This window comes from Drosophila grimshawi, unplaced genomic scaffold (genome assembly GCF_018153295.1).
Source record: "Drosophila grimshawi isolate 15287-2541.00 unplaced genomic scaffold, ASM1815329v1 contig_1377, whole genome shotgun sequence".
Taxonomy (NCBI): Eukaryota; Metazoa; Arthropoda; class Insecta; order Diptera; family Drosophilidae; genus Drosophila; species Drosophila grimshawi.
Genome location: NW_025062900.1, coordinates 865,653 through 880,766, shown reverse-complemented (window position 1 = coordinate 880,766; position 15,114 = coordinate 865,653). Strand labels below are relative to the sequence as shown.

The following is a 15,114-nucleotide window of genomic DNA, read 5'->3' as shown; positions in this document are numbered from 1 at the left end:
TTTTCTTTACTCGTTTTTATTCATGTTGCAAATATTTGAATTTAGTTTTCTGTGAAGCGAAGACGGAAAATTCAGTGGAAATTATGGGCGGGGCTGAATGCATATATTATGGGCGGCTCTAATTTGACTTAATGCAGCTACCGCGCAGACAACTGCTGCATGGACGTGGCAACTGTTGTTGCAACTGCTGCCGCTGACGACGCATCACTCACAGAGCGTCGCAGCAACTGACAAATGAATTGTGTGAGATTATCTATTAGTTTATCATTTTGTTTATCTTTGCAAATATCGTTATTATTATTACCAACCGATCGAATCACTCGCGCCCCGCCCATGCTGCTGCTGCTGCTGCTGCCGGCGGAGAAGGTGGCGCCACCAGCCAATGTGGCAGCCGTGGCCAGCGCCAGCAGCAACAGTACACTGGGCGCCCGGGCCATTAAAAGTGAGTCCGTTTTGCTGGCTGCATTTGGTTGAATAAAAAACGATAAGATTTTTGTGACAAATAATTCCCGGTATGACATACCTTGCACCGGATCGGCGCGTGAATTGCTCGCAAAGGCGCCTTCACTTTCGCGTGACTCCAAAACCGGCGCCTTTTGCGGCCGATCACCCTCGACGGACTCCTCGTTGCTGCGCCAGTAGAAGGACGACAATGCAGCCACACACTGCAAAAAAAAATGGAGAGCAAACTGTTAATCAGCGCAGAGCACAATAAACTTCACTTAACTCACCTTCAACTTCATGTCGCCGTTGCGAAAATGCTGCTGTTCGACGCGAAATTGCAGGCCCAACACGGAGGTCTCCAATCCTTCGCGACCCGAAACAATTGTCTCGAATTTGCGCAGCTTTTGCGGATCGGCGGGCTCACCGTTGACGAACCAGGACAGATTGACAGCCGGCTTGGAGCGGCCAGCGGTGCAATTGATGCGCACCCAATCGCCAATCTGATAGCGCGGACGTCCTCCACTTATTTTCGGTGGTCCCTGGTCCGGCAGAGCTGCATGGCAGGAGTGTGTGGAGTAGAGAGAGAACAGGGAGAATGTGTGACATCGAGTCGGTTAGTTGCGTGTTGCTCGTCCCAAAACTAACAAAGTCAAGCTGTGCTGAATTTAATTTACGGCTAGTTGCAGGCCCAGAGACAGGATAGGACAGGACAGAACAGGACAGAACCCGACACCGACCCTAACACCCACACACAGCTGGAAGCGCCGAAATACCATAATAAACCAAAAACCCAACACCAATAATAACAGCAGCAAAAACAACAAGTACACTCTGAAAAAATATGGCCCAGAACTTTGAATATTCGGCATTTCTAATAAATCTGGCGATTAATTTTCTTACTTTTGGAGTACATTGTTCTCAAATTTAGAAAAAATAATGTCTATGCAACTCTGAAACTAGCTATATTTTAATAAACTGAAGTATTTTAAAACTTAACATGTACAACAATTTTAGATAGCTTATAAAAATGAATATAATTTAATTTTAATCCGGACAATGTTTATGGAATTGCTAAGTTAAGGCAAGCCTTTCTAATTTGAAGACAAATGTTTTCTTATATTTCTTAATATTATTTATAAAAACAAGAAAAACTTTCAAGTATTTAGGGCGCTTCTTTTGGCGAGTGTACAGCTTCCGGCATAACAAAGTCGCCGGCGCCCAGCCGGAAATTCAATAAAAGTTCCAGCCGCTGATGCACTGACAGCCTGCTGATAAAATTGCACAGCAAAAAAAAAAAAAAAAACGACAAAAAATAAAAGCGCAATAAAAATAAAATTGAAATGAGGAGGAAATCGGCACTTGACGCAACGAGAATGTTAATACCCTAAAAGAACGTCAGCCAACTTTGTTGACAGCTTGACGCCTTTGTCTTTAATCGATTTACACTCGATGAGGGGGAGTAGCCTCAGCTCGACTCTTTCAGTGTATGCACTTAACCGATCGACAGCCAAGAATACCACACAACTCTTGTACAAAACTCATAAAGCTAGGGAACTGAGCATAATGATACTTCCTGTCATTCTGTGTGAGCTTCATGGCAAAGTTCTAATACCCGCTTCAAGACTATAAATCAGTGCTGAGGCAAAACTATGCGAAACGGAAACGGAAATGGCTTTTTGCCTCAGGCAACTAACTGAGCAGCTGTGGGCAGCTGAGCACTTTGGTCCATGTTCCATTGTCCATGGTCCATGGTCTCTGGACCCGGTTGGACCCATTGCACACGGAGCTGTGGCATATGCGAACCGCTGTGTGTTGTTGAAGCTTTTTAGAACTTTGATTGAAAGCCAAACAGGCAGCGCACAATATGAGCAACAAAAAGCCAAAACAAAGCACAACAAAAGCGCGTCAGGACAAAGACAAAGCACACAGCCTGCCATGGCAAACAGGCGGACAGGCGGACAGATGGACAGGCGGACAGGCGGACAGATGGACAGGCGGACAGGCGGACAGGTCTAGGCGAATGAGACGACAATAGCTGGTGTCGAACAAGGATGACACACTCAGAAAAAAATATGTCCTGAAATTTTGTAAGAAAAAGATTTTCTTGATTATTATTAAATATAAGAAAACATTATTCTAATAAGAATTACAGCTCCAAAAAGAGGAATGGACACTTTGAATCTTGGTAAATATCCTGTCTAAAATTCAGAAACAAATAATGCTTTTATATAAGAGTTTAATTACTGTCTGCATTGAGGCCGAGTAGTTAATTTTATTGAAACTAAATTACATCAATTTTATATGCTATCTGAAATGTGCGCATTTATAAAATATTAAAATAGTAATGATTATTAATTTCATATATTATAAGCAACAGAGTAGCAAATGTTAAACTTGCATTTGATCCATGGAACTTTAACATATTTTGTCCAAGTTTTCGTCGAATGTACCCAGAAATTAAGAAAAGTAAAACCAAGAATTATAGACAAAATAACAAGGGTTACCATTGACGTCAGAATTATGGCGACTTATGGCGATTTTTGCTGAGTGTATGCCGTGTAAGGGCAGGCAAAACTGGCAGGCAGCAAGGCAAAGCTGGCAAGCAGACCCACGCAGAAGTTTATAATTGAACAAACGAAATGTCAACGCCAGCTCAAAGCGTTCCGGTTGCTTGGCCCACGTGTGACTCAAGCGTGCAGTAGAATCTGAATCAGAATCCCAAATCCCGAATCCCGACCCTGTGCTTGTGCCGGATACTAGTCCTGCAAGCACTTCTTGTGTAGTTCCTGTCAGCCCAGTCAAGCCAAAGCCAAAGCCAAGCCATGCCAAGCCAAGCCAGCACTTAAAGTAACTTGAAAATCTTGTTTTGTTTGCATTTAGAGTTGGTCGCGGCTTGCTTCGCAAATTGCTGTTGTTGTTTTTGTTGTTGATGTTGATGTTGAAGTTGTCTTTTTGGCCTCCAGGAAATTGCTGAACAAGACAGAAGACAGTTGCCAAATTGAGTTAGATGCTAAGCTTTGGCAGGTTATGGCAAGGCAGACGCTTCGGGGTCTAAATCAGAGTTTTAGTTGAGTCCCACTAAGCTTATTATGAGACGTGAAATCAAATGAAGCCTGTCAAATGCAGTTGAGCACTTGAACAGTCAAATAAGCGATTCAATTTGTCCTCATAAGGACAACGGTTACGAAATCTAAATTAATTTTGCCCAAGGCAGGTTGATAGTTCAAAGCTAATGTCACTACTCTAATTTCAGTTTAAACTTGAACAGAATAAAATTAATAACAAGTAAATAACTAGAAATTGCAATGCCTCGTTTGGAATTACGCCAAGTTGGCAAGTTTCTAATTAGAATTGTAAGTTCTCGCTTGACTTTTGGCACAGAGAGAATAGGATTATAAGAGTTCTTATTATTCTTCTGTTTTTGGTTTATACTTACACACAACAACCATGTCGCCATGCTCGGTGACCGTTTGAAAGGATGGCGCCTCCCCGGATACCTCGCACCGGAAACGGCCCGAGGACTGCAGATTGACGTTGTGCAGGTTAACAATCGCATCGCTCGAGTTGTGCAACTGCAATTAAAAATTGTTGTGAATGAGTACAGCACAATAAATAATATGAGAAGCAAGAACAGCAACAAATTAAAAGCACAATGTAAACGAAAAGTGGCAAAAGTTGTAAGGCCAAAGGATGTCGATCTCGATGTCGATGTCCGTCTCCGCGTCGCACTTCTCAATAGTTGTCGATAGACAGGGGGACAGGGCGACTTGCACAGAAATGGAGAGACAGGCGAGAGCAGCCACTTTGCACGTTAATGCAACGTAATTGTTTTTGAGAACAGCCACAAAATGCTTTTTCGATGTTTCACCGCCTCTTAAGGTTCTTAGTCGTCTGCTGGGGCCACTTTAAGGCTCAGCACACTCAAAGATATGCAGCCCTGACAGCTGAAAAAGTTTTTCTTAATTTCAGAAATAATTACACCTATATGTAAAAAAATAAGAAAAGGAAAACCCTAATCTGTAAAAATATATTTTGTGAATAATTAGTTGAGTTACCTTTGGCGAATTTCTAAATTCAAATTCAAATTTAAATTTTTTTCTGAGTGCAGCATTGAGGCATCGCGTCCGCATTCGCAGCCAAGCTGGCTAACGTAAACGTTAGGCAAATATTTCACTTGAACTTTAAGCCATTAAGCTGGGTGCTGGGTGCTGGCTGCTGGTTGTGAGAAAGGGGTTTTGTTTATCTGGCCAACGGAAAGTGCACTTTGTTATCTTTTATTGCGCATTTTTTATACATTTGTGTTGTGCTGTGTTGTGCTGTGTTGTGTGCTCATTGTGTTGCTGCCCCAACTGCTGTTGTTGCTGTTGCTATGCTTTGTTGTTTTAACCTAATTTATAGTTTAAACACACTCACACACACACGCACCCACACCCACAGACACGCACGCATGAAGCTCAGGTAAAAGTCTCACGTTTGATTCAGCCAAGAGTTTCGCAACTGCAATAAAACAAAACGAAATCCAAACAAAAGCCAACCCAAGCCAATAGCCAAAAAGTTGTGTTAGCCCGGCCAACACGTCAGTCACTTGAATCGATTATGCTAAAACAATATCCGCCAACGGAGCTGGATATAACCATTAGCTGGCAGTATCTCTTTCTCACTGCTGCAACTTGCAGCTTGCAACATGTTTCGGGTCTTATCGGCGGCCGAACATCAAAGTTGGGAAGACCGTCGACCGCAATGAGCAACTAATCACACACATGTGTTGTGCTGAGTGTGTGTGCTGGTGTGTGTGTGATTGAGTGTGTATAATGCGCATTATAGACACGTTTAACCACGCCCCATCACAGGTGGCAGCGAAAAGCGCAACTTTAAAAATTTATTGCACTCCGGCAGAGGAAGCCACTGAACAGGATGCGGAGGAGTAGCAGTAGCAGTTGTAGTTGCAAGTAGCAGTAGCAGTAACTGTACCAGGACTTGCATGCCAAGCAGTTGCATTTATTTATTTCCTTTTTTCTTTGGGCAGACGATTAGTGATTCGTTCCACTGTACATATACATGTAGATATACAGCAGCGGTCAAAATTATAGTAGAGCTGTTGCATAAAATGAAAATTCTAAATATTGTCATAGGCCTATTCATTTTATTTATCCCCTGTTTACTCTGTTTAGCTTAATGTCGCAATTTTAAACTATATTTTAAACATATAAATTTAAATATATGTTTTTCCAAAACGAATATATACACTACTACTATTTAGACCGCACCTGTATGAGGAAATATGTAGAGGGCAGCTATGGGTATGGATGGTCTTTTGACTCTTTGGATGTTTGCTGGCTCACGTGCTTATCTTGAACTCAGCGAGGCGCTTACGAGCACTGGAAGTGCCACTGCCTCTGGCAAACTCCAAAACGGTTGCACTTTGAACGCGTTCCGTTTTTGGTAACTTTTCCACAGGCGGGGGCAGGTAAGCGTGGGGTGGGGGGCAGAGGGGCGTGTTACTTCTAACGTGCAGTGCATTTTATGTTCAAAAGTTTTAGTGGCAAAAATAATGGAGCAATGGCATTTTAGTGCGCTACTTTTGCCGTTGCAGTTCTTGTCCTGCTGTCAGTCCATTCAATCCATTCAGTTTTGTCTACGATCATCGTTCGATTTGGATTTACGTCGTGGGAATTGCAAACGTGCTTTTCTTAACTGCCAGAACAGAAGGGCTCTTCATTCTAAACAAACAACAGCCAGTGTGTGGTCAAGTGCGAGTGTTTTAAAGAAAAGCGCACAAGGAAGTTTTTGAAGTGACTCGATACTTCCTGAGCTACGCCAATTTTGCAAGATTTTCACGCAAAACTGTTCAAAATGCTGTTTGTAAATTAAATGCACTCAGACGGCAGCTAACAGTCAAGGTGCACACTGTTTATGCGCAGAAAAAAATAAATGGGTTAGAAATAAATCAATTTAAAAATATTTAAATAATTTTACGGTCTTACGGTCTTACGATTCAAGAGCTAATTGAAAGCTGAGACAATAATTTCATTATTTCTTTCTGAAAGGATGTTTTCTCTGAATCAGATTTGAAATTTATACTTTTGTTAGAAAAAAGTTTTCTAATATTTAGAAATGATATCTAAAAATAACAAAAACTATTTAGTTGTCAGGGTTATTTAAAAAAAAAAATTCTGACTGTATGCTCGACTTTCGTCCTAGTGCTAAACAGCTCTACTGCTGCACTTCGTTGTAAGCACACGGAGAGGACTCTCGACTAGACCCAAAAGACACACAAGCCACCGAACAGCAGACCGCGTCGAAGGCTGATAGTTTCAAGGGAGTAGATAGTGGTGGGGTTGGGGGTGGTGTATTTGCTATTGTCTCGCAGTGCTGTAAAGTATGCAATGTTGTTTTAATGTCTGCTTTCAGTGCGGCACAAAACAATGGCGAGTCTGCCACCCTCCCCATCACTATCTCCCCATCTCAGTCTCTGTTTTATGTTTTTTAAATATTTTTTTGGGGGCATACTCACATCAACGGCAACACCTGGCAGGCGAAAGGTTTGCGCCGGCGGATTATCCCTGGGCACATAGCGATAGAACTCATTGCCATCCTTGTACCATTTGACCGAGTAGAGCGCCTCCCCATCCAGATCGTAGAGGCATTCCAGTTGCGCAGTGGCACCCTTAATCACATAATTTGGTATGCGCACCTCGACCAGCCGCAGTCCCTCACTGAAGTCTGTAATGTGAAAAAAACATGTGCGCATTACTAAAATGGGTTATATCCGTTTCTTTTTCCTTTTTGCAGTGCGTCTGCTTTAATTTTCAATGCGGCTGCGCTCATGATTGATTTATGTTTAAACAAATTGCCGGGCACTGTGTTGTTATTCTCTTTGCTGCCGTTGCTGCTGTTATTTTAACGTTAATTAATTATAAAAGTTTGTTTGTTGTTTGGCCAGCATAAATGTCAACCCGTTAGCCAAATGACTGATGGCCTGGCCCTTTTTCAAAAGCAAACTACACGCAAACCAAACCAAACCAAACCAAACCAGACCAGCCCAGTCCAGCCCAGTCAAAGCCAGCCCAGCTTTAGCCCTCTTTAATTTCATTTATTAATGGTCCACAATTTATGTGTTTTTAATTTAATTTATAATAACATTTTATCATCGAGTCAGGAACATTTTATTTTATGTATTTTGCCAGTCGTAACTTTTTTTAATTTATAAAAGTGCAGCTGCACAAACTACAAGCACATAATACTTATATAAGTATGATATATAATGTGCTACACTCAGAAAAACAATCGGACTGTAATTGAGGAAATCGCCTTGATAACTACATGTCCACACTGAAATGAAGAGAAACAAACCCTTCTTTTTAGCCACAATGTACATTTTTATAAATTTACTTGCTGAAATATAAGCTGAGTTAACCTAGGCGCCAATCAGATGATTTTTTTTTTTTTTGCTGAGTGTATATAATATATAAGTGTATAGTACACTCGATTAATAAGTCAACCTGATGACATGAATGGATGTCATGTGGGTTGGGTGTGGTTGGGTTTGTTACTTGCTGGCCTTCAGCCTTGATTGAGTGCCTTGATTTATGTGCCCTGTTTGGCTGAGGCATTTAGCTTGTTGTAGACTAGTAGTGGATGTGTGCACCACTTGAATGCCCCACTCAACTCAACTGTCTACACACTCAAGTGAACTTCACTCCAGCTCGATGCTCGAAGCTCGCCTAATGTTACGTTTTATAGCAAACTTGTTTATTGTCAATATTGACAATGATACTCACACACACACATACACACACACACACACACAGACAGAGACAGACACACAGTTAGAGATAAACTGGCACCTACTTGGTACATTTAGGTCTTTGTGCGTGTCCTATATTATTAAAGCCCCTGAGGCACATACCAGAAATAACAACAACAACAACAGCAGCTGACTGCTCACATTGCTGTGTCTAAGGATGCTGAAGGACCTCCTTCGAGTGCTGCTGTTGCTCCTGCTGCTGCCACTACTCGTGGCAGCAACCAATCGTTGCACATTACAAGTGTAATAAAATGTGAAAGGATATTATTGTATGAGCATCGCACACACATCTGCCAAGCAGGCAGAGGAGGGCTCTTCAACTTGATTCGGTAAAGGAGCCCAACTTAGAAAGGGTATCTGCCAACAAAACAAAAAAAAAAAACAGAGAGAAATTCGTTGCATTTTTTTACTTTATGTAAGTGTAGATATGTTTGTGTGTATGGAGTGCAATGTCATGTCCTTTGGGGAGTCAACGACGACGACGACAGCTTAAGAGCCCAGCAAATGTCAAGCATCATAAATATATAAATACATAAAACTCGGCACAGCGCAACACAAAATGTAATTACAATTGTAGAAAATTTTCTAAATTTAATTTACGAAATAGCTAAGAGAATACACACAAGAGCTTGGCCTGGCAGCAAATATTAATTTAAATTCTTAAGTTGAATAAATTAAATTAATTTATCCCAATCAAGTTGAGATGAAGATAAATTTCCTGCAAGCATAAACTCAGTTTTCAACACTACTGGTAAAATATTCTATCTTCATTTGACTTCATTAAAATTGCCTGTATAACAACTTTACCTTGCACTCATTTTCATAGTTGTTGTCTTAATATTTTTATCAAATTATTTTTGTTGCTAAACAATAACTTGCCACAAGTTAATAATTTGCCAGAACTTCTGGTTCTAAAATATGCACATCGATAACTGAGAAGTGAAAATGCATCGAAGGCGTTGATCTGCCAATTGGTTATAACGTGAATTGAAAATCTCACTGGCAAAACTTTAATAAAAGTGCTGCAGCACAAAAACAACATCAACAAAGAGCAACACCAAGGTGCTGCAAGATGTTGCAACAACTTGAATTCAAGATGCATCAAGTGCATCAAGTGAAAGACATTCATGACTCCAAAGTGGCAACTTTAAGCAAAGCATTCACAGCCAGCTGCTGAAAGGATATGCACACACACATACACACACAGCACACACACACACACAGCATACACACACACATACACACACTCACATATATACATACATGCACTTTGTATTTTGGAAATAAAAAACTTTAAGCTGGCGGCTTTTTAATATAATTTTTAATGAATATACGAAGGTATTTTATTGGAGATCTCAGTAAAGCGAAAATGTATTTGGAAAGCAAAAAAAAACAATTCTAAATTAAAGAATTTTGTTTATTATTTGTTTGTTGTATTTGATTAAAATATATAAGTTGGATATGTGTAAATGATTGCGAGTTGGGTCAGTAAAAGAGTTCAAACAACAACTTGCGTGACAAATTGAAAAACGAAAACCTATGGCAAGGGTCCGCAAAAGTTTGGCTAACATCAAGTGCAGTACACACATACTGCAAATATGTATATGGTACTATATACAAAAATACATATGAATGCATAAAGATATGGAAAGTTTTGCGAATGTTTTCTCTTTAACTGGATTTGGGTTGCATGGCTCGACGAGCGCTGAACAACTAAAATGCTTGCAATGTCAGTTTTTGACTTTTAGCGCAGAGGAAAGCAATGAAAACAATGAAAATGTATAAAAGAAACAAAAAAAGAAAAGAAAAAAACGATTCTCCACTCATTAATTCTGTTTAGGAGTCAGTAGTAGTAGTAACACCATCGAGCTGTGCCAGCAACTGGAGCAGAAGTTTCAGTCGCCGTTGGAGTTTGGGGAAACTAAAGTTTTTTGCCTGGTAATTTAAGTAACTTTGTCATTCGAACACCACACCACACACACAACACAAAACACACACCCGCACTTATCACACACAGCAATGTCAACACACAAAGAGCAACACAATGCGAAAACTTGGAAGTGTGGGCGCTGAAAGTGGGAGTGGCGGAATTAATATGCTCATGATGTGACCTCGTCCAAGTGAAAAATCAATTTTGCCACCGCCTGCGAAAAATTCTTGGCTTATTCTTTTAGTGGCAGCAACAGCAGCAACATCCTCATCCAGTGACAACTTTTGCCGGTTCGGAAAAGTTTTTTTTTGCCATTCTTATACTTCATTGGGGTTAAGTGATTAAATTTGCACAGCAGAGGCGAAAACAACAAAAGGAAAGGCACAAAAAAACTTGTGGCACATGTGACACTCGCTTGCCTCGTGTGCCGCATAATTGTTGCCGAGTCAAAACTAAAACTTTGTTGCATGCAAGCATTTTGGGCCAACAAATTTGATTATGTTGATTATGATGACGAAGTTTCGGGGGGGAATTGACTTGGCCGACAAATCATTTGTCGGCAACTTTGAAAAGCAATTTACCCTTTTCGACAGCTCCAAAGAATTCCCAAAACTGTCGCATCAAACTGTTGCTGCATACACTCCGAAACCAAAATTCCACAGATCAAAAAAGAGATACAAAATTGATGATCAGCAAATAAATTTCTTAAATTTAAGTTTTTGGCTTTCTTTTTTGGTTTGCATTTTATGGTGCATTAAACTTATAAAACTTATTTTTGAAAAATGTTCAATTTTCTCAATTTGATAGCGACATTTTTTTTCAAGTGTAAGAACTCACATACCCAGGAGTAAATGTGTCCTGTGGCTGCTTGCTCATGCTATCAGTTGATAAGCATGCAAAGGAGCCCATTGAAGCGGTCAATGGCAATGGGAATGGCAACAGGATCAGAAACAGGACTAGGCCCAATATTCCTAATGTCGGTCACTTTTGGCTCCTTGGCAGCCTCCACTATTTTTTATGTTGTGCGTGCGTGTGAGTGTGTGTGTGTGTTTTTTGTTGTTGTTGTTGTTGTTGTCGTGTGGCTGTTGTCCTCGGGGCAGTTTCAGCTTAATATCCGTTGCCATTGTTGCTGCTGCTGCTGCTGATGTTGATGCTGGTTTATTAGTAGTTCGTGCCAGGATGGGAGCCAGAATGCCAGGATGCACGCACCCCGGGATGCCTTACTGCCCGGGTTGCCTGCTCTGTCTGTCTGTCTGTCTGCAGGGACTCTGCGTCCAGAGAGGCAGAGAGAGAGAGAGAGAGAAGCGATAGCTGCCACATAAAGGCAGAAGCTGTTTGCTTATGTAAATATCTGCATATGAGCCCCGCACCTCAGCGCACATCCTGCCAAACAATGCCTTTCATGTTGTGCGTGTGTTTGCGTGAGTGTGTGTGCTTGTGTGTGTGGCTGTGGCTATGGCTATCGCCCAAGGTAGCAATATTTGTTTTCTTGCTTTCATCATTTGCATATAATGGAGCTGTAAAAGTTCATAAGATGTCCCAGAGATCCACGCTGTTGCCACGTTGTTGCCACGCCGTTGCAGCAACACAATTGTGGCAAACAGAATTTAATAAGCCAAACTATGCAGTGAACTAAATTGAAAATTCACTTTACAAATGCCAAACTAAAAGCGTCGCGCAAATCACTGGCCACAATTATAAATTAACAACTTCTATTTGCCAGGATAAAAATAATATTTCACTTTTACAAACTCGACACGAGTTTTTTGCCAATAATAAGAATTTATGCCGGACTCGGATTGGGATTGGGATTGGTATTCTCTGGTCGCGTCGCGACTTTAATGTGCGCTGCCGCAGGGCGTGGCAAGCGCAACAATTACTTCAGTACTCCCCAGGGCAGCATAAAAAAAAAACAAAAAGAAAGCAAGCGGAAAAACAATGCGAAAAAAACGGGCATAGAAAATGAAAAGAAAACAGAAAACATCCGTATGCAGCTTTAAGAGTCGCCGCTGGGCCTGAATGCCACACACTTCCCCAAAGCCCCCCCCCCCCTCCCGCACACTGCTCCCCTGCTAACACTCAAGAGTTCAACTGGGTTAAACTAGGTCTTAGTCCTGTAAGGCTTCCTTAAAAAAAATTGCATTGCATAAATGTTTAATTGTTTCAACAGCCAGTCAGACAAGACATTTGTTAGACTAATTAGATGGAGCTATCAAGCAATTGTGATTAGTTGGCTAACAAACGAATTGAGGGTAGGAAAAGGAGGTCGAGGGCAGAAAGCGGGAATCGAGGGCATAGAGGCGGAATCCATGGCAGAGAACGGGAAGCGACGATGAAATATGCTGACAGCGCAGATGAACTCATTAGTTTTAAAAAAAAGACACCAAATAAAAGTAGCTTAAATAAAAGCTGATTTACTGATTAAATGTAGCTATTAAGTAGCCAATTAAGTTACAGGGAAGAGAATCAGCTCTCCCTGAGGCTAATCAGGTTCCAATAAAAACAGTGGCAGTGCCAGAAATTTTTGCAAAAATATTTAAAGTCATTATATTATTAAATTTAAAAGATTTACAAAACTAACTAGTACTATAACTAATAATACATTGTTGATTTAATGGTGATTTATCACACTAATAATATATTCAATATATATAAGATATAATTTAAATTAAATTAACACATTAACACATTGTTGGCATTAATATGCGTCAATTTCTTAAAGCTTATAAATAAAATAAATATTTACAGCTTACAATTTGTATTAAAATTGTTTTAAGCCACATTGAGATTTACGCAGTAAATAATAAGTTTATATTTGCAGTTTAAGCAAGAAGAAGTATAAAATAAGTAAAATAAATACAAATATATTTAAACAAGACTTCAACTATATGCTTGACTCATACTCATAAGAAAGCTTAAATATTTTAAAAATATATTTTTGTTGACTCCAGATAAAATATTTTCTTTTATTTTTTTATGTCCGCAATATTTCAAATTCCGTCGGGATCTGGAGTCTGCAAAAAAAGCATTTTTAAATTATGAAAATAGGTAACCAAAATATAAACAACGGAAGCTTGCATATATTTAACTTTCTCTTCAATTATTTTCATTTATTTAGCTCCACCAATGAACTCTTAAAGAAGCTTTAACATATTTTATTTGCTATACATTTATTAAGCTGGTTGCTCTTAAAAATTATTAAACACTTTCTTTAATATAAATGCCAATCTTCAACTGTAGCTTAAAGAAATTTTCATTTCTAGTTGCTTGTTAAAACTATAAGGTTTTTCTCTAAAATATTGAAATAGAAATCAATAATTCCGTTCATTGGTTTTTAGATTCGTTTGTTATGCAGTTGTGTGCTGTGGGTTATCAATAGTGTTATCAAAATGGCTGGCTGTTGTTAAAACAGTTTGCGCAGCACCTTAATTAATTTTTGGCCAAACATTTGCGTGGCACACATGAATTTCAATGGAGTCCATATATCGTTTTGCTGTATGTATTGTGAATTGTATTGTTCGGCATTGCATTGTGTATTGAGTTTATCGTTAAACCATGATTTACGCTCATTATTTGCTGTACTCCTCCTCCAACCCTAAAACACAATTATACACTGACTTTCTCCCACTTTCTCTCTTTCTCTGTAACTCTGTATTTACAATTGTTCCCTTTCCGAGACATTTTGCCACACATCAATGCCAACAACAGCAGAGGCAGACGGAACAACCACAGCAGTGGCAACAACAATGGCAATAGCTAGAATCGTTGATAGCTCTTCAAGCGGGGGGCCAAGCTGCCATTTATGTAACACCATTATATTCATTAGCGCCCACACACACTCACTCACACAAACACACACGTACACTTTGAAAAAATTGTCCTGAATTTAAGAAATCGTTATACTCTTGGCGCCAAGTGTAACTCAGCCTATTAACAAGAGGGAACATTTCTAAAAGTGTTAGTTGTGTCTTTCAAAAAACTAGGGCTTGCAGCTCTTAATTTCAGTCCGGATGTGTCTAAGATTTAGAAAAATTTGTCTAATTTCCAGAGTGTTATTTTCGATGTGTGTACATAGAATAATTATTATTTGACTTACACTTAATAGCAATATTAATTATTTTTATTGTTATTAAATATAAGTGTTTTAAGTAGTCACATATTACAATAATTTTACATAGTCAATGACATTCATGTGGCATAATTTTAAAAAACGTACTTACGATTTTACGATGCTTCAAACAATACAAAATATTGTTTAAAAGATTTGGCAAACCACTCAGCATATTTTTTGGGGATGTTCGATTTAGGGCAAGCTTTATTAATTTGTAGAAAAGTTTTTTCTTACATTTACAAACTATTTCGAAGAACAAGAAAAACTTTCTGATATTCAAATTTCAGGTTTCTTCCTCGATTTCTTTTCAAGTGTAAAAAAGCAACGCTAAAAACCAAATTGTTGCTATTGTTATGCAGTGCGCGATTTTCTCGTTTCACCTCAAACTCTCGCTCTCTCTCTCTTTCTCTCTCTCTCTTTCAATCACACTCCCTCTATCTCTCTGCCTCTCTTTCTTTCTTTGTGTGCGTGTGTGTGATTAGATTTATATGTGTGTGTGTGTTGTGTGTGAATGTTTATTTTTTCGCTGGATGGCGTCAGTAATTTGCTCCTTATTGAGATGTTGTTTATTTACCAAGCAATTTGTATTCATTGTGTGCCGCCCAGGCTCATGTTACCAACAACACTTGCCCCTCTACCTCCTGATCCCCTTCTGGCCCTCCTCCCTTCTAGTTGCTTTGTTTTAGTAGTGTTAGTGTGTCTGTGGCAGTGAGTAGTATGTTATAGTTTCCGCAACTCATTTGGTTGTTTGTCGAATTGATTTTGATGCTGCCACATGTTGGCCACGAATTCAACTTTTTCACATTTAAGCGCAAAATAATT

At 39.6% G+C, this 15,114-nt stretch overlaps 1 protein-coding gene across 2 annotated transcripts in view; it reads right to left on the bottom strand.

The window, feature by feature from the left end:
- The window catches only part of LOC6562657, a 78,698-nt gene continuing 63,584 nt past the window's right edge, over positions 1–15,114 (bottom strand). Inside the window, exons 2-6 of one of the 2 annotated variants that reach the window (XM_032736210.2) lie at positions 6,959–7,167; positions 3,881–4,016; positions 732–997; positions 524–665; positions 1–460 (exon numbers count right to left, since the gene is read on the bottom strand). In XM_032736210.2, the coding sequence (XP_032592101.1) occupies positions 138–460; positions 524–665; positions 732–997; positions 3,881–4,016; positions 6,959–7,167 (1,076 nt within the window). In that variant the 3' untranslated portion in view covers positions 1–137. Of the gene's footprint in view, positions 666–731; positions 998–3,880; positions 4,017–6,958; positions 7,168–15,114 lie in introns of both variants that reach the window. The other variant, XM_001989352.3, reaches the window with a different exon arrangement.